At 41.4% G+C, this 20138-nt stretch overlaps 1 protein-coding gene across 6 annotated transcripts in view; it reads left to right on the top strand.

The window, feature by feature from the left end:
- Positions 1–20138, top strand: part of PHF20 (PHD finger protein 20) — a 136164-nt gene that overhangs the window by 81419 nt on the left and 34607 nt on the right. For 5 of the 6 annotated variants that reach the window (XM_020894068.2, XM_020894070.2, XM_020894072.2 and 2 more), the window contains one exon: positions 5221–5499. The exons of the other annotated variant lie outside the window; for it this stretch is intronic. In XM_020894068.2, coding sequence (XP_020749727.1) covers positions 5221–5499 — 279 coding nt within the window. The remainder of the gene's footprint in view (positions 1–5220; positions 5500–20138) is intronic. 6 annotated transcript variants of the gene reach the window in all.

A 20138-nucleotide genomic window follows, 5' to 3' on the forward strand; every position in this document is an offset into this window, starting at 1 on the left:
ATTATTTATTTTTGTATTTATTTGGCTGTGCTGGGTCTTAGTTGCAGCATGTGGGATCTTTAGTTGTGGCATATGAACTTTTAGTTGTGGCATACGGGATCTAGTTCCTTGACCAAGGATCGAATCCAGGCCCCCTGCATTGGGAGTGCAGAGTCTTAGCCACTGGACCACCAGGGGAATCCCTGAAATGCAGTTTTCTTTATGCATACAGAGGACTGCCATATGGGAAAATTAGGATAAAATTGTGAAGTCTGGAACATACAATTTTCATATCTTTAAAAATTTGTTGTGTTCAGAATCGAAATAGTACAGTTTGCAAGACCTTCATGAAAAGGGAACAATTACTTAAGTCTTGGGGTGTTTGATCTACTTCTTCATTTGTGAGCCTGAAGTTATAGTTAATTGTGTAATCTATCAGAGTTTGTCACAGGCTATTATTCATAATTAAATTATCCTCTTTGCTGCTTGTCTCACCCTGATGCTTGTGTTGATTGTGTTTTCTCTAGATGGCAAAGTAAGTTATATACAGGCTTAGAATCAGAAGGGCTTGCATATCAAGAGTTTGTATACTTAACTGAGTTGAGTTTGTGGGGAAATCTTACTTCTTGAACTTCCATGATTGAAGATTCATAATTCTCAAATATTTATTACTTCTTCAGACAAAACCTGCAACTCATTTTGTCTTATTAGTGTTGCTGTCTTGAAAAGGGCTCTAGGTTTGGTCAGGAGCTTTGTAACAGGGACACCAGGTAGTGTCTTTTCTCCTGTGGAGTTTATCTGTTTATCTGAGCCCCTGTAGTACAAACTCTGAGGAAGGTGGCCCACCTGATTGCCAAGCTTGTTTATCTTTTGAGGTCTAGCTGTTTCCACCTTCTGCTTGCTTGTGAGGAATCAAGGGTTTTGCTTTTGTGGGGAAGAGTTTTTATCCTGCCAAACTGAATGTACTTCCTTTTGAGAGGCTTATACTGGGTTGGTAGACTGTGTGTCGTAATCCATTTGGGTTGCTGTGACAAAATACCATAGACTGAGTGTCTTATAAACAACAGAAATTTATTTCTCAGAGTTCTGGAGTCTGGGAAGTTCAAGATCAAGGTGCCAGCAGATTCAGTGTCTGTTGAGGGCCAGCTTCCTAGTTCATAAACAGCTATCTTTTTACAGTAACCTCACATGGAGGTACAGGCAAGGGAGCTCTCTGGAGTCTCTTATAAAGCCACTAGTCCTGTTCATGAGGGCTCTGCCTTTGTGACATAATCACTTCCCAAATGCTCCACCTCCAAATACCATCACTTTGGGAATTAAGTTTCAACATAGGAATGTGAGGAGCCTACTATAGCGCTCAGACCAGGTATCTCTTTATTTTAGCAGACAGTTTGACCACATCCCTCTTAAAATCTATCTGTGAACAAAGAGGAAATAGATGTGTGAGTGCATTGGTAATTTGCATAGATCAAGTTCAGTTGGCTTAGGTAACTCTAACCAGAGAGTGTAGATTAGTTGATGTCAGCCTGAAGGTTATTCTAAAGGCTGTCCTCAGCTCTACACTACTGGATCTTTATCAACAGCCTGGATAAAGACCTAAGAATATATAGGGTTACAGAGACAAAAGTTACAAAGTTCTTGGACTAAAATAATCAGGTGTTTATTTATTTATTTTTTATTTTTTAAATTTCTTCTTTATTTATTATCATGCTTGATACATAAGGAAGAAATAACATTGAATAGCTAAATCTACTCTGCTGATGTGTAACCAGAACTCAGGATTCTTTTTTTTTTTTCATTTATTAGTTGGAGGCTAATTACTTTACAATATTGTAGTGGTTTTGTCATACATTGACATGAATCAGCCATGGATTTACATGTATTCCCCATCCTGATCCCCCCTCCCACCTCCCTCTCTACCCGATCCCTCTGGGTCTTCCCAGTGCACCAGGCCCATCAGGTGAAGTTTATTAGGGGTAAATGTAACTTCTAGCATAGAGTTTGGTAAAACTTTTGGAGGAAATGCACTTTAATTTGTGTTTTAAAAAGACAAACCACATGAAGTTCAGGATTTTGGTGGATCAAGCTTGGTACTGTCCAGCACCTAGTATAATGTAGTTATTAAAAAATTTTTTTTGGAGGGGGGCTGCATTAGTGAAAGTAAGATGTCCTGAAAGGTGGTGGTAATAATACCACTGAATGGCCATGCTGGGAATCTTAAGGTTGGTTTTGGACTTCACATTTCTAGTAGGATGTAGAGAAAACTGAATGCTTACCAAGTGATGTGTCTTCTAGCCAGAGCTTATGAGGGCTGGTCGAAGGAGTATTCACTCTGGTTGATAATTATAATTTGTTTCTAGCCACGTTCCATAAATGACAGAAGCCTGTTTACCAGGATTATTTTCTATTTGAAATGGCCTGCTTTGCACCAAGTGTATATGTTATCTTATAGCCCTCTCTCTAACCCGTTTGAAATAGGTGGAAATCTGGGTAATCAGAAGAGTTTTAAAAAACCATACACAGCTTATTCATGCTGCTAATAAAGGGTAGAGCTAGGATTTAAAGTTGGATGGTTTCCATTATACTGTCCTAAATCTGCAATGGCATGCAGTGAGACTGGGGGTGAAGGGAGCTTCTGCTGTGAGAGGTTAATTGCTGAAAGATGTTCATAAGTCACATTTGTTCTTTAATCCAAAATGATACTGTATACATATACTTTAAAAAAATGCTTTATTTATGTGTTTGTTTATTTTTGGCTGTGCTGGGCCTTTGTTGCCGCACAGGCTTTTCTTTAGTTACGGCGCATGGGCTTCTCTGGCTGCAGAGCACGGGCTCTAGGGAGAGCAGGCTTCCATAGGTGCAGTTCCCGGGCTCTAGAGCACGGGCTCAGTAGTTGGGATGCGTGGGCTTAGTCGCCCTGCAGCATATGGGATCTTCCCAGACCAAGGATTGGACCTATGTCTCCTGCATTGGCAAGCAAATTCTTTACCACTGAGCCACCAGGTAAGTCCTATACTTTAAAAAATTTCATTTCCATTATAGCTTATTCCAGAATATTGAGCAAAATTGTACTATATATTCACTATTTATTGAACAGATGTTGTTTTAGAATCTTTGCATGCAGTTCATTTAATTCTTTGAAGTCAGTGAAGTAGTTACCATTATTGCTATCTCCACTCTGCATATGAAGGTGCTAGGAGGCAGGAGGAGTAATTAGAGGAGCCAGGATTTGAACCAGGCTGCCCAACTGCAGAGCCCCCACTTTTAACCACTGTCCTGTCTTTGCCTTATGCAAATGGCTGGTGTGTGTACACAAGGGTGCAAATGTTCTGAGTAGAAAGAATGGTAATTCTTCATGGAATTGATTCAAAGTTCTCATTATTGTTAACTTTTAAAAAACTTCTAAGGTGTTTGTATTTTGGCTTTTTTTAAAAAAAATAAATACTTGATCACAAACAGGGCTTCAGACCCAAGCCAAAGGATAGCTGAGTTTACTGTAGCTGAACCTGACTGCTGCAGGCCTCAGGTGGTAGTAGGCAGGCTTGGTGCTCTCTGACCTCCTCAGACCTTAGGTGTGTTTACACAGTGCTAAGTGGGATTTTCTGCAGTAATTTTTGAAAGGTGGGAGAGGAACTATTAGGTTGGACCATTTGAAATGGCCAATATCTCACCTTTCTTAATCTATAAAAATGGCAAATTGATGTGGTTCAACTTAATAGGCCAAAGGGGAGGAGATTCCAGAGAAATGGTATTTTGTTTTAAGAGAACATTTTAGGATATGTTAGAGGTTTGAATTTTGAATTTCTTTACTGACTTTTTTTGTTTTTCTGGTGCAACTATGCGTAGGGAGAAGTATGTATTCTATTTCACTTCATGTTGCTTTTTCTTAACTGTATCTGACTGATTTGAACCTCTTTCTTATATCTTGTCATGGATAGAAAATGAGTTAAGACATTCTGCTTTGGGGTGTGTGTGTGTGTATACATTAGATCATCAAGCCTACCAGTTTTATAATCATACCTTCCTGCTGATTTTGAAATGTAGAGTGTGATTTAGATTGACTTAAGAATTTTTTAAATTCCTTCTTATTATGGAATGGTACTTGAAAAGGTAATCATAATATTTACCAAAAGTTCAGCATGCTCTTTGCTTGTAATGAAAATTGTATCATTCCATTTAGAAAAAAGTTGATTCACTCAAGAAAGGTCCATACATTCAGGATATTCTTGGATGATGTAATCTGTAGGGTAGGGGTGACTTGAGTTTAAGGTGATTGCTCTCATTGGGATGAGGGTATTGTGAAGGGAGTCTTCAATAAATTGAGTTTCTAATACTCATGATTTCCTTGTGACAGCATTACTTTCCATTATTGCTGCATGACAGGCAATTGCCTTCTGCTTGTTTGGTTTGGGGCCTGTGTGCGTGCTCAGTCATGTCTGACTCTTTGTGACCCCATGAACTGTAGCCCACCAGGCTCCTCTGTCCGTGGAATTTTCCAGGCAAGAATACTGGAGTAGGTTGCCATTTCCTACTCTGGGGATCTTCCTGACAGATCTTGCATCTCCCGTGTCACCTGCATTTGCAGGCAGATCCTTACCACTAAAGCCACCTGAGGAGACTCTTGGTTTAGGGAGGGGGTGTCAAACCTTTTTTGTTTCTTTGAATGTGATCATTGAGTTCTCTACATGCCTTCCAGCTTCACTCAGTTGGTTGTCTTTTTTCCTTTTTCTTCTCTGAGTCCTCTTGATCAAACAGAGTACATTGTACTGAGAGCTCAAAAGCTCTATACTAAAACCTTTGTAATAGTGATTCTCCTTGTGTAAGATCCTTTCGGTTTCATAAAGAGATCCTACTGGAATATTCTCTAGTCCTGCCTACACAAACATATCTGAATGATGGAAGGTCTGAGTCTGGTCCAACTCATGAGTAACAAGTGCTGGGCTGGGTTCCTGGTTTTTTTCTTTTTTAGGATTTTCCCTTGTTCTTCTGAAACCGTGAGAACTTGTATGGCTGCTTTAAAAAAGAAAAAAAAAAGTTGATCTCTTCTTTCAAGAGATGAATCACAGTTGAGTCTTTGTTATTTACCCTGAAGTTCTATCCATTCTTTCAAACAGCAGTGATCATCGATGTCTCCCTCTACATACGCATGCTGCTCTCTCACTCTGTTGCCATGTGTTGTGTTGATGCATGTATTGTAATAGCTCCAATAAGCATGAGGGATCTTTTTTTTTTTTTTTCCAGTAACAAATACTTTTAAGAGAACAAATGATTTTGTGACATCTAAAGCACCAGCCAGCGACCTAAATCACAAGTTTAGGTGCACGGTTGTGGATTGTTTAAAATTTTTCCGCAAAGCCAAACTGTTGCATTATCACATGAAGTATTTCCACGGAATAGAAAAGCCGCCAGAGCCAGAGGAGAACCCAGGAAAGAGGCACGTCCAGACCAGGGGCTCTTCAGCTTCAGACAAGGCCAGCCAGGAGAGCCTGACCAGGAAGCGGGTCTCAGCCAGTTCCCCAAGTAAGCATTTTGGTTCTGCAATGTATCTGTATCATGAAGGGCTGACCCAAAAAGCGGGTGTTAGGTTGGTCTGGTCCTGTCGAATCCCCCGAAATTAAAAATGACAAATTTTCAGGAATTGCATCATGGAATTGTAACCCTTCTGGAAGAAACAGAAATATCTGATTCTTATTCTTACCTCTACCTCTTGCTGCTTGAGTTGCCTTGAGAAAGTCCCTTAGCCTTTGAAGGTATGGAGTGGGGACCGTCAAGGAAGGGGAGCTCCATTAGCAGCCAGCAGGGGAACTAGTGCTGAAAATAGCATGGGTACAGTCATCCCCACTCCCTGCTGCCCCCGCCCCAACTTGTGCTCCATCCCTGCTAATAGAACAAAAGAATGAAAGAACTAAGAGGTGATGTGTGATTCTCCTGTGGGGTCCAATTTCATAATAATTGTATCTGGAGATGTTTTCTAACAACAGTGTTCATTTTGCACAGAAGCTGCAATGTGATGGTAGTAAGGGTTACCATAAAAACTCATGCACATGTCTTGTTTATTACAAGAGAACCTTTTTGGAGATTTCTTCTGAAAGTTACAGAAATTGAAAAATTTCATGTTTCTTGGGGATTGCAGAATAATTAATGAGTTTCCAGTAAATTCTACAAGCATCGCAGATTCAGTTTTCCTAAAATTGTGACATCATCATATGTTTTTTGGTTTGAAGCCTTTCCTTTAAAATACATAGGTGTTGGGTGGTTTATGGAACTTCTGTTATATCTGACATTGTTCCTAAGGAAGTATGGAGTTAGGTTTCAGGACAGTGGGGCAGGGCCGTGCAAACTCAGGTGATCTCTGACCTGTGAGAGGTCATTCCTTAGTCAGGCTGTGAAGCATAATGGGTCAGGTGGCTGTTTCTTGGTCATATGTACTGCATTATCCATTAGAAATATAATGTGAGTTAGCATATAATTTTTTCTAGTGGCCATATTTTAAGACATAAAAGGAAACAGATGAAATCTCTTTTAATAAATTTTGTTAACTCAGAATATCCAAAATACTATCATTTCGGCATATAATCAGTATAAACATTACTACTTAATAAGCCATTGTATTTTCTTTTTCTTATATTCAGTCTTTAAAATCTAGTATGTGTTTTACCCTTCCTGAACATTTCAATTCAGAATAACCATATTTTAGGAGCTAGTAGCTGCATATGGCTGGCGGCCACAGAATTGGTCCTTGCAGCTCAGTCACCCTCAGCTGTAGGCCGTCTAGCTGTGCACTTGGCAAGCCCAAGTATTGAGCTAAAAGGAGCTACGTGAAGAAGGTCAGCTGACCAGTAGTCACCAGGGAGGGCACTCCCCGTGTGGGCTATAGGACACTCCAGCGCTTACCACCTTAGCAACTTCACCAGAGTCCTGCTCAGGTGCCCACCAGTGAATGGGTATCTCTCAGAAGGAGGCTGGTATGAATCAGATAGCAGTAGTGTGCATGCATGTGCGTGTCCGACTCTTTGTGATCCCATGCACCGTAGTCTACCAGGCTCCTTCTGTCCATGGAATTTTCCAGATAAGAATATTGGAGTGGGTTACCATTTCCTACGCCTGGCAATCTTCCTGACCCACGGATCGAACTCAAGTATCCTGCATTAGCAGGTGAATTTTTTACCACTGTGCAACCGGGGAAACCAGATAGCAGTAGACTGAAGCTCAATGCCAGGTACCAGTTATTTATTTAAAACGAAGCCAACAGCTATCAAAATCCCTTTCCGCTGTCTAGACCTATATAGGAAGAGAAAGTTGTTTATTGAGTATTGGATCACAGCATTGTAGTTAGAAGTCCTCAGGCTTAGATAGATTGACTTGTTCATTAAACAACTATTTATCAAATGCCTCTGTTCTGGGGAATAAAATGAAACCTAAGTTCTATTCTGCCTGATGCTGTTGGTTGTGGGTATTCCTGGCATGAAGAAGAAAGGACTGGGTCAGTTGTCAGATAGGTGCATCATCTTGCCTGGGCAATTCTTGTTTTATTAGGGTTAAATCCTGTTTCCTTAGGGATGTCAATGATGTCTTACTGGCCAGTCCCATTGGCTTTGGTGTCCATTCTGTGTCTTTTAGGTAAGTTTATCTTTCTCTGCCGTTGAATACATGGTTACTTCTGGGGACAGGCTTATTTCTGAGAACTTGAGAGACCTGTCACTGAGAACCTTTCCTTCCCTCCACATGTCATCTGACCCAGGTATCACTTAGAGCAGTGGCCAGCTTAGCTGCCTGGGAGTCATTGGGTGTCTTGTTAAAAATACAGATTTATTGGGCCCTGCTTTACTGACATTCCAGTTCAGTGGCTCTAAACCTCTTAGAATGTGCAGTTTTTGTGTACTCACCCCCAAGTATAAAAGTGACATTTGATTGCTGTAAAATCAATATAAACAAATACTAAGGGAAAAGGGTCTCCCTACCCTGGCAGCCACACCTCCCTTGCAGATGTGACTATTTTTAACAAACTCTTTTATAACTTTTCAGATATTTTCTGTGCATATCCAAACTGTACATATCTATTATGTCTAAATAGAAAATATCTAAATGGAAAGTTTTATACAGTTGATATTATATGCAGCTTGCTTTTTCATTTAAGATGTCTTGGCTCTCATTTCATGTCAGTATAGATACGTGGTTCTACCTCATTTTGAAAGTGGCTGTTATATAATTGTACGGGTGTACTGGACTTTAAACATCATTTTCCTACAAAAAAAGTCATGGTTCACTGATTTTTTTAACTCTTATCAAGTGGTAAAGCTGCTTTTGTATACAAATTCATGCGATGAATTCCTAGAGGTGGGATTTGCTTGGGCAAAGGGTATGCGTATTTAAATTTCTGATGGATGTTGCCAAATTACCCTTCAAAAAGCTTGTCTTAGTTTGTAATCTTCCACCAACTGGTTATGCACATTAGTTTCTTTACAATTTTAGCAGTATTATCAAGTTTTAAATTATTGCCAATCTGATAGGTAAAAATATTTCACTGATTTTAATCTTTTATTTTAAAAATTGTGGACTATTTTAAATATATAGAAAAGTACATGGGATTATACAGCAAACATGCAGGTATCCATTCCCCACCCAGACTTAAAAAATATAAACATTTTGCTATATTTCCTTTAGGTTATTTTTTTAAGGGAAACACAACACTAGGATGAGGTGTAAATCCCCTAAATTGCTTTTCCTTTCTTTCCCTTTGTGCTTTCCCAAATATGTACATATATGTTGAGAAATAATGTTTAGTCTTTTTGAGTGTTATTAAAAACATTTATATTGGTAAATGATAGGTTATTTTGTGTGTTTTAGAAACATGTATAAAAAAATGTATAAATAGTATTATATCATACTTAGTCTTTTGGAACTTCCTGCTTTTGTTCACCATCATGTTCAGTTTCATCCAAGTTGTAACCTGTAGGTGGGTCTGTCTCGTTGATTCTTCAGCTTGTCTACCTATCCCCCAGTTTCAGGTGTAAGTTTTTTCTTTTTTTCTTTTGGCTGTGCTGGGTCTTCCTTGCAGCACTCGGGCAATGGGCTCCTCATTGTTGCCTTGTGGCATGTGGGATCTTTAGTACTTCTGACCAGGGATTGGACCTGCACCCCCTATATTGAAAGGTGAATTCTTAACCACTGGACCTCCAGAGAAGTCCTTTAAAAAGAAAAAAAAAGTAAGCCATCGTTTCTTTAGCCCCGTCCTACTCAGGGTCATTAGGTTTCTAGTTTTTTACTTTTATAGGTGATGTTTCAGGGAGCTTTTCTTTTGTGTATTTTACCTAGAAGAGGAATTGCTAGATGGAATGGTTTTAGTTAATATACCAGAATGTATTTGAAAATGGTGGCTCTGACTTGAACACTCCTGTCCACTCTGTGATTAGTCTGTATCCTTGACAGCTTTCAGTATTATCTGACAGAAATGTGCCCAATCTGAGGAATTTGAAATGGTTATGTCCTTGTTTTTCTCATTGAGAAAAGCATTTGTACTTTTTAGATTAGAGTTGGAATTGTTACGAGTCTCCTCTATTTCTTCTGGGCTCCCCCCAAGCCCGTTCTGAGACACAACCTGAAAGAGGAAGCCGTGGCTTGAAGGATTTGGTCTGCTCTGAGGGCCATTCTCTCTGAGCCCCTCTCTCTGTGGATTGGTCTGGCCTGTTGGTTTGCTCTGGTCAACTGACCTCTGACTCCTGTCAGCACCCTCCCCTCCTCTTTCCTTTTTCAGTGCTGTGGTGGAAGAAAGGAGGGAACAGTAATAGGGGAGCCTGAAGGCCTGAGTTTGAGACTAAGCTCTGCCACTCTGATTTTTCTGGTATTGATTGAATACCTCAGCTTCTGATATGTGGGGTGGAGGTTAGACTTCTGGCCCCTGCAAAAATGCTGGGAAGGTCTTTTATGTTAGGCATTTAAAATCATTTTGAAATGTTGCACACACGTTAAAAGCTGCACTGTTCATAAGAGCCCTAGATTAGAAACAGTTCAAATGTTTATTCATAGTAGAGTAAATAAATGTGTAAAGAGTAAATCAAGTAAATGAATTGTGGTGTCTTGATAAAATGGTGTACAGCAGTAAGTGAATGAACCAGTACAGCTACACCTGCCAACATGGGGACATCTCATAATTATGATGTTGAACCAGAGAAACGAACATAAGCTCATACATATGATATGATAGATATGTATATAAAGTTCAAAAATTGATTAAAATGAATCTGTTATGCTTGAGGGCTGTACAGTGGTTATCCTTGGGGGTAGGTGGATGAATGACTGAAAGTGGGGCAGGAGGGAGACTCCTGAAGGTGCTTTGTATCCACAGAACTGTGATCTGCATGGTGGTTGTAACTGATGATCATGGTGATTGTTCGAGGAGGAACCTCTCCCATTGTAGTGCACCTGAGTACAGGGTGGATGTTTGCCACCCAAGAGGGTGTGCAGATCTCTTGTTTGGTTTTGGAATTCCTGATTAACTGTGTTTGAGTGTCTTGATTTGCGTGGAGTGAATATGTGCAGGCTTGAAGTCAGCACACCTGTATTTGAACCCGGCTTTCTCTGTGACCTTGGGCAAATAACCGTGAGCTTCAATTTCTCCATCTGTGAGATGGTGATAACTACCTGCCTCAGAACTTAATAAAGTTTATTAAACAATAAATATTTAAATATTAATTATTAATTTATTTAATAAATATTAAATAAATAAATATTAATAATAAATATTAAATGACCTAATGTGAAATGCTTAGCACAATGTCTGGCCTACAGTAAACTCTTTTGTTGTTGTTGTTTTTTTCCATTTATTTTTTTTAGTTGGAGGCTAATTACTTTACAGTATTGTAGTGGTTTTTGCCATACATTGACATGAATCAACCATGGATTTACATGTGTTCCCCCTACAGTAAACTCTTAGTAAATACTAGGTCTTTATCTTAGAGACATGAACCCAGGCAGTCAAAGAGCTTAGTTCTAAACTCACCTGACCTCTGATGAAATGCAAAACCAATATCCAAGGTATTGTCATTTTGATAAAATTAAGAAACCTGAGTGAGTGACTTTTCTACTCTTATGTACTGCATTTGGGTCTCATACCAACATACTGACCTGGGGTTTTTAAATTCTCTCTCTTAATACAGAAGAATCCCTTTCACTGGGGTTTAGAAGTCTGTTGGTGAATTGGAGATTTTTGCCTGCCAGGTTTTTGAAATAACAAGATCTGCTATGGTTATGCTTGCCAGACTGGCAGGGATGGACAATTACAAAATGCTCTAGGGGGAACGAAAGTGTCTTTTAAATCCGTGCATTTTAACTTGTGACCCCCTCTGCTGGTCCTTTGAAAACTGGTCTCTTTGGTGGCAGAGTGTGCCACGCGGGCCCCTCAGCCACTGTTAGGGTCTAGCCTGGTCATTCCTGTGCCCTGTCAGATGGAGGTTAGGTTTGTGCAGCCAGGAAGGGTCTTGCCCCCTGGTGCCCCCATCCCCATCATGTGCATGTGGGTCACGTAGATGATTTCACAGCTCTGCCAGCCCTGACTGCTGAGATTGCCAGCAGTTCCCAGGCAGGAGGGAGCTAGACTGTTCATCTTGCTGTGCTTTAGCTGGTACATTAAAACCCTGGGCACTTGTCCTGCCTCTGCCACTAACCAGCAGGAGTCTCAGCTGTCACCATCTCTGAACTGGGGTTACTAGACATGTTGAGCCTTCATCAGACCCCCGGATATCCTTGAGAGCCAACACAGAGTCATGTTCAGAGTATGTCATAGGCCCCAGCCTTTCAGAGGGCTCCTGCTGTTCCACATATCGCCCCTCACCTTTCTCACATCAGAGTCTCCTTCCGTTTCCTCATGGTTTTGCTGGGTACTAGACTAATCTGATAACTAAATTTCTTATGATTTGAAAGAATAAAACCGGCTCAGTAGATCCCCTGTTCTCTCAGAACATCTAGGTTTCACCTCCACTTCTAAGAATGCTCTTATCTATAGGTGTGGAATTTCAGAAACTGGGGCAGTTTGGGTGGGGAGATGTTTCAAGGTGAGATTTGAACACCAGGCTGCCTGTGTCCTCGATCACAAGCAGTGTGAACTCGACATAATGCTTAAGTGAAAAGCAGAATGTTACATAGCGTGTGCTGCTTGGGGACAGTTACTGTAAAAGAGTGCCCCCTTTTATGCTGAGTACTTTGATTGTGGCTGTTGAGAACTTGGATTCTAATAGATTTCTCATGTGGAGATGCCTGGAGCTTCTGGTCTAGGAGCATCAGAAACTGTTCTGCAGAGACCTTTTTGGGTCCTCCGGTCCCCCCAGTCCCTATTTCCTCCTTGGGAGCATTAGGGAGAAGCTGTTCTGGCCTGAAGCCCACAGACTCAGTCTCAGTAGCAGTCCTGTTCCTGTTCACATGTGATCTGAGCTCTTCACAGATCTAATCTTCTTTCCAAAATGATGATGTAGAACTAGGTATGCATAAGACAGGGCTCCTTCCTGTGGGGAGAAAAGCACAGAAACAGATCCAGTGAGAACTTCTAAGCTCTATGTAAAGAATGTATGAAGTGCCATGGAAACACAGATTGAGGTATTTGCCTGGAGAGCAGGGGCTGAAAGTTCCAGAGGAGGAGGTGACATTTGAGTTAGGCCTGAAAGGGTGAGGGTAGGTCGGGGGTGGACCAGGAGGCTGGGGACTAGGAAAGGAATCCCTATGCCAGGAACAAGTAGATCAGAGTTCAGAGTTGTTGAGAGGAACAAACTGTCCCTCAGGTACCCTTCTGACTCTGACCCTTGTGTGTTTCCTCTTCCCACAGCCAGGCCTTTAGTCAGATACATTAATTTGGAAGGTCAGTTTAAATTTGCTTTTCCAAATGAGGCGTCTTAGAATACCAGAATTCATTTAGTAACTTCTCTTCCAGGGGTGAATTCAGGCTTCCTTGGTGTTGGCTTTTAATTCTGCATAGGTGAGTTGAGTCCTGAGTAGAGATTTGGCCCAGAAAGACTATTTGAGGATCAAAGGGAACCTCACCTGTGCTTATTACCTATTGTTATGTCCATTTCGTTCATATTCTCACTGTGGGTAAACTTTGGCTTAGGCTGAAAGGTGCCTTGGAGCACCAGAGTGGGCACTTCTTTGTCTGTACCTTTTCTTGTGGCGCTAGACTGACCTTCTCATAGAACTGTTCCCTCTCCCCTTAGAGAGAAGGGAGCAATAGGAACTTAATTGAGATGTAGATTATGGTGCCTTAAAGAGACAACCAAAGAGGCTGGCTTAAGATGGAGGTTACTTTATGTCTCTGGCCAAACTGTAGGCTTCCTATGGTGACTCTGCTGTGGTCTGAGCAGTTGTCCAGGGCCAGCTTCCTCCTCAGTATCCCACCAGCCCAGAGTGTTGCTCTCTCTGTGTGGACCAGCATCACTCACTACCTTGCCTGTCTTTCAGCTGCTGGTAAGGGAAGGGTGAGGCATGCCTTCTTCTTTTAAGGGCACATCTCAGAAGTGCCACACATCACCTCTGTTCATATCCCATAAGCCAGGACATCTGGATATCCACACCCTGCTTAGGGGAAGCTGGCAAGTATACCCTTTTCCTGTGGGAGAGGTGGAGAAGTGGGTATTGGGGAATGCATAGTAGTCTCTGCCATATGAGATAAGGTAGAAAAAGGTAGGACTTGAGGAAGGGGTTTAGTGGAGGGCTCCTTTGGGCCAGAATCTGGGTGAGATGCATGGTGGGGGACTGATGGGACATGAGGCTGGAAAAATAGACAAGATGAAGTGACAGTCTTAGGAAGCCATAAGACGGCTTCCTCTGATGGGTGATGAGGATCCCTCCAAGGGCGTACACACTCCTGCTCTGCCCTCAGGATGCCATACCCTCATGCAGGTGACAGCAGGCTCTGGTCACTGCTTGTCCCTAGCGGGTGGCGGTGCTCTGTGATTTACAGGCAGTTCTGTCATTTTCTCCTGCTTCCCTCCTGGAAGCAGCAGTCTGGTGTCCTTTTGCTCTCACAGCACAGTGAGGGTCTGAGGGAGAAGTAGGGAGCAGCCTGTACAGAGGGAGTGAGAAAGGCTCTGATATTTCTCCTGATGGCCACCTGCAGCCTGCGGGGAGGACAAGTGGCCCCATCCCGGAAAAGCCTGGCCCTCCTCAGGCGACAAGCTGCTGCCTGTTCCAGGGCTCTGGCAGGAAGTCACTCTTTGTCCAAGTCTGAGCTTTTGGGAAGAAGCCCTGCAGCCAAGCGTCTGTTCTGTGGGTCGTGGAGCAATTGGTCAAGCTGTTCAGAGAGAGACCTGACCAGAAACCAGCCCCACTTTCCAGGGAGAGAGTATCACAAGGGAGGTAACAACAGCATCTGTTTGAGTCCTTGTCATGTGCTAGCCACTGTTCTGAGTTCTTTACTTGTATTGTCTTACTTAATTCTCAAAGCCAACCCTATGAGACAGGTACTATTGTGCCCACTTGATGGGTTAGAAACTGGTGCTGATGAGATGGATTAACTTAAACAGCATCAACACATCTAGCACTTGGCATAGCCAGGATTTGAACTTAGTTGCAGCGCACATACTCTACCCGCTAGGCCGTACACCAGGGAAGGGTGCCCTGCCACTGGGCCTTGCAGTGGGCAACAGAAGTGCCTCCTTGCAGGAGGCTAGAAATTGAAAACACATGTGCACATGGCTAGACTGAACCAGTGAGTTCTTGTTGTCACCTTGTCTGTCCCTGTTCCTCAGGGACTCACCTGAGTTAGCTTAGTCCCTGCTGGACAGTTCTCCCTATGGGTTCTGCCACTTCAGGCCACGTGTAACTTGACAGTCTTCAACCAGAAGCTAGGGTGAGCCTATGAAGGCTTGCTGTCTTCCCTCTGTGTTCAAGAAACACTGATTCCTATAGAACAACTTTGTAAAATATTTCTTCTTTTTATCCTCATTGCTTACTTCTCTAATTGAAGCCTCAGGAGGGGACTCTTTAAGGCTTAATATGACCATATTTCTGAACAGCTGCAACACTTAGGATGCTTTTAGTTACAAGTAACAGGAAACCCAATTCAAGTTGATTCTGCAATAAAGGGGATGTGTGAGTCCACGTTAATAGGGAAGTCAGGGGAAGGCGTACTGTTCCAGTACTGTTGATTGGCTTATCATGTCACCTCTCACTGCTGTTTTTACATTAAACCCTTGTGGTCAGAGGGTGGAAGCCAGTAGCCTTTAAGGCTTCATGCTGTTTCATTCAAATCTAACAGTAAAGTAAAGAACATACCCTTTTTATAAACTTTGGACCAGAGTCCCAAGTTTGAGTTGGATTAATTCATTCCTGTACCTGCCTTATGAACCAGTTGGCCGAAGCTCAGATTTTCCAAGCCTATCACTGTGACAAGAGGCATGGAATTACTCTTATGTATTTAAGTGCATGTGAGGTTAATCCTGTCCAGACTCTTAAATGCTGCACAGTGAAGGAAGGGTAGAAGAGATTCTGGGCTATACCTACAATGTCTGTTGCAGCCAGCAAGTCCACCCAGCAGACCCTGCACAGCCAAGGAAAGAGTGCTGGTGGCGTTGACTTGTAGAGCATTTGGCATGCTCTGTGCTCATTTCCTATTTCAGGGACAGTGCACAGGGCCCACACATGGCCCAAGTACTCAGACCCATGTATCTGAGGTCATCTTTTCTATATACTAGTTTGTATGATCTTGCATCTTCCCCGAATTTCACTTTCTCCTCTCTAAAGTGGTAATCATGTTAAGATATAGATGTATTTTGTTCAAAATTGATCACTTTGAAGTTGTGCAATATAAAAAGCCTTATGTATAAAATTTGAATTAAAGCAAATCCTACCAAGTTGAGAAAATTCATCAACCCCATGATTTCAAAAGCTGGTAGGCCAATGAAAGTGTGTTCATTATGCCTTTATTTTCTGGGGCTATGAGTCATGAATTATGTAAATTTGAATAATGTGGGGTCTTCAGGAATCTCTTGTATGGAATGAACTTCCCCATCTCTTTTCTTACAGCCTGTGGGTTCCCTAAAGGATGCAGTGCTGTTTTATAAAATGTGAAATGCAAAGAATGTTGTTGCTAGAGAAACCCAAAGGAACTCCCATAACTGGGCATGTCCTGGATTTGGCAGTTTATACCCTACACTTGCACCTTTCCTTCTCAAGGATTCAGAACCTATGTTGTATCTCTTCAGCCACATCTGCTAGTGTTTGGGTCAATGCTGTTATCATTACGTTAAGCTAATGGATACAGCTACTTTAGTTTGAAGGTCATTAAAACCTGAGTTTACAAATCAAGAACTGGATTGAGCAGTAGTTTTTATATGTGTGTGGGTGGAGGTACATCAAATCGCATCAATCATTTGCTCAAATTCATAGTAAAGATCAATTTCCTGGTGAAGCATAAACTGTTTTATTTCTCCCTTTTCAGTGTTATATCTTATTTTGTTTTCTTGTCTTATTGTACTAGCTAGGATGTCTAGTACAATGGTGAGTAGGAGTGTTGAGATGGTACATCCTTGCCTTGTTCCTGATCTTAAGAGAAAACATCCAGTTCTCAACATAAATATGAAGTTAGCTGTATGTTTTTTGTATCAGTATATGTCCTCTGAGAATTTTTATCATGAATGAGGGCTGGATTTTGTCAAATGCTTTTTCTGCATCAATTGATACATTATTATTTTTTTTTAGTCTGTTGATACGGTTGTTGTTTAGTTGTTGGGTCATGTCCAACTCTTTGGGACCCATGGACTGCAGCATGCCAGTCTTCTGTCCTCCACTATCTCCTGGAGTTTACTCAAATTCATGTCCTTTGAGTCGGCGATGCTATCTAACCATCTCATCCTCTGTTGGCTCCTCCTCTTGCCTTCAATCTTCCCTAGCATCAGGGTCTTTTTCAGTGAGCTGGCTCTTCCCATAAGGTGGCCAGAATATTGGAGATTCAGCTTCAGCATCAATCCTCCCAATGAATATTCAGGGTTCATTTCCTTTAGGATTGACTGGTTTGATCTCTTTGCTGCAAGGGACTCTCAACAGTCTTCTCCAGCACCACAGTTTGAAAGCGTCAGTTCTTTGGTGCTAAGCCTTATGGTCTAACTCTCACATCCATACATGACTACTGGAAAAACCATAGCTTTGATTATGTGTACCTTTGTTGGCAAAGTGGTATCTCTGCTTTTAATACACTGTCTAGGTTTGTCATAGCTTTCCTTCCAAGGAGCAGGTGTCTTTTAATTTCATGGCTGCAGTCATTGTCCACAGTGATTTTGGAGCCCAGGGAAAGAAAATCTGCCACTGTTTCCATTATTTCCCCATCTATTTGCCATAAAGTGATGGGACCAGATGCCGTGGTCTTTGTTTTCTGAATGTTGAGTTTCAACCCAGCTTTTTCACTTTTCTCTTTCACCTGCATCAAGAGGCTCTTTATTTTATTTATTTATTTTTTTTAATATTTACCTGGGATATCTTCTTCCATCCCATTACTTTATTTTTTATTTTTTTTTCTTCCATTTATTTTTATTAGTTGGAGGCTAATTACTTTACATCATTACAGTAGTTTTTGTTATACATTGAAATGAATTAGCCATGGATTTACATGTATTCCCCATCCCAGTTGCCCCTCCCACCTCCCTCTCCACCTGATCCCTCTGGGTCTTCCCAGTGCACCAGGCCCGAGCACTTGTCTCATGTACCCAGCCTGGGCTGGTTATCTGTTTCACCCTAGATAATATACATGTTTCAATGCTGTTCTCAAGAGGCTCTTTAGTTCCTCTTCACTTACTGCCATTAGAGTGATATCATCTGCATATCTGAGGTTGTTGATATTTCTCCCAGCAATCTTGATTCCAGTTTGTGATTCATCTAGCTTGGCATTTTGAATAATGTACTCTGCACAAAAGTTAAATAAGCAGGGTGACAGTATACAGCTTGACATAATCCTTTTCCAATTTTGAACCAGTCCATTGTCCATTTCCAATTCTAACAGTTGCTTCTTGACCCTTAAACAGGTTTCTCAGAAGACATGTATGATGGTCTTATATGCCCATCTCTTTGAGAATTTTCCAGTTTGTTGTGATCCACACACTCAGAGGCTTTAGCAGAAGTAGATATTTTTCTAGAATTCCCTTGCTTTCTCCATGATCCAATGAATGTCGGCAATTTGATCTCTGGTTCCTCTGCTTCTTTGAAACCCAGCTTGTATATCTGGAAGTTCTTGATTTACATTCTGGGCAAGTTTAGCTTGGAGAATTTTGAGCATAAACTTGATAGCATGTGGAAAAAGTGCAGTTGTACAGTAGTGCAAACATTCTTTGGCATTGCCCTTCTTTGGGATTGGAATGAAAACTGATTCCCTTCATGGGTCACAGCTTTCTTGTGGCAAAGGAGCTTGTGTTATTCAATGAAGCAATGAGCCATGCCATGCCGGGCCACACAAGACAGATGGGTTATAGTGAAGAGTTCTGACAAAACGTGGTCCACTGGAGGAGGAAATGGTGAACCACTCCAACACTGTTGCCTCAAGAACCCCAGAGACAGTATGAAAAGGCAAAAAGATATGACACTGGAAGATGAGCCCCCCAGGTTGGAAGGTGTCCATTATGCTACTGGAGAAGAGTGGAGGGGAGTTACTAATAGCTGCAGAAAGAATGAGGTGGCTGGGCCAAAGTGGAAATGACACTCAATTGTGGATATATCTGGTGGTGAAAGTAAAGTCCAGTGCTGTAAAGAACAGTATTGCATAGGAACCTGGAATGTTAGGTCCATGAATCAGGGTAAATTGGACATGGTCAAGGAGAAGATGACCAGAGTAAACATCGGCATCTTAGTAATCAGTGAACTAAAATGGACAAGAATGGGCGAATTTAATTCAGATGACCTTTATATCTACTACTGTGGACAAGAATCCCTTAGAAGAAATGGAGTAGCCATCATAGTCAACAAAAGAGTCCAAAATGCAGCACTTGGGTGTAATCTCAAAAACAACAGAATGAACTATGTTCATTTCCAAGACAAACCATTCAGCATCACAGTAATACAAGTCTGTGCCCCAACTACTGATGCTGAAGAAGCTGAAGTTGACTGGTTCTGTGAAAACGTACAAGACCTTCTAGACTAAAACTAACATAAAAAAAAAAAGATGTTCTTTCCATCCTAGGGGATTAGAATGCAAAAGTAGGAAGTCAAGAGATGCCTGAAGTAACATGCAAGTTTGGCTTCGAAGTACAAAGGCTTAGCAGGGCAAAGGCTAACAGTCTTGTCAGGAGAACACAGTGGTCATAGCAAATACCCTCTTCCAGCAACACAGGAGACAATTCTACACATGGACATCACCAAATGGTCAATACTGAAATCACACTGATTATATTCTTTGTAGCTGGAGATAAAAAAGCTCGATACAGTTAGCAAAAACAAGACCTGGAACTGACTGTGGCTCAGATCATCAGCTCCTTATTGCATAATTCAGGCTTATGTTTAAAAAAGTAGGGATAATATATACCCAACTGAATGCAGAGTTCCAGAGAATAGCAGGGAGAAATTAACAAGGCCTTCTTAAATGAACAATGCAAAGAAATAGAGGAAAACAATAGACTACATTAATTGTTGAGCTAGCCTTCCTTTATACCTGGATTAAATCCCAGTTGGTCGTGGTATATAATTATTTTTATACATTGTTGGATTCAATTTGCTATTATTTTTGCATTTGTGTTCATGAGAGAGAATGGTCTGTAGATTTTCTTTCTTGTAATATCTTTATCTGATTTTAGTATTAAAGTAATGCTGGCTGCATAGAATGAGTTCTAATGGGCATTGCAGAAATGAGTTGTTTTGTTTCTATTCCTGAGGAAGACTGTTCCCAGGATTAGAGGAAAAGTAAATACTTTTGGTAGCTTTTATGACATTTAGAAGACTTTTAACCATATTTTGCTAATTAACTACATGATTTTGGCTAAGTCAAACTGTTTCTTTGGGCCGTGATTTTTGTGTTCTTGGCCACACCACAAGGCGTGTGGGATCTAGTTCCCAGACCAGGGATCGAACTCATGCTCCTGCAGTGGAAGTGCAGAGTCTTAACCACTGGACCATCAGGGAAGTTCCTGGGCCCTATTTTCTTAATCTTAGAAAAAGTATTTTTGTAAATTAGACTAAGGTCTTTCCTAGAGTTCTTG

Source organism: Odocoileus virginianus, chromosome 9 (assembly GCF_023699985.2).
Source record: "Odocoileus virginianus isolate 20LAN1187 ecotype Illinois chromosome 9, Ovbor_1.2, whole genome shotgun sequence".
Taxonomy (NCBI): Eukaryota; Metazoa; Chordata; class Mammalia; order Artiodactyla; family Cervidae; genus Odocoileus; species Odocoileus virginianus.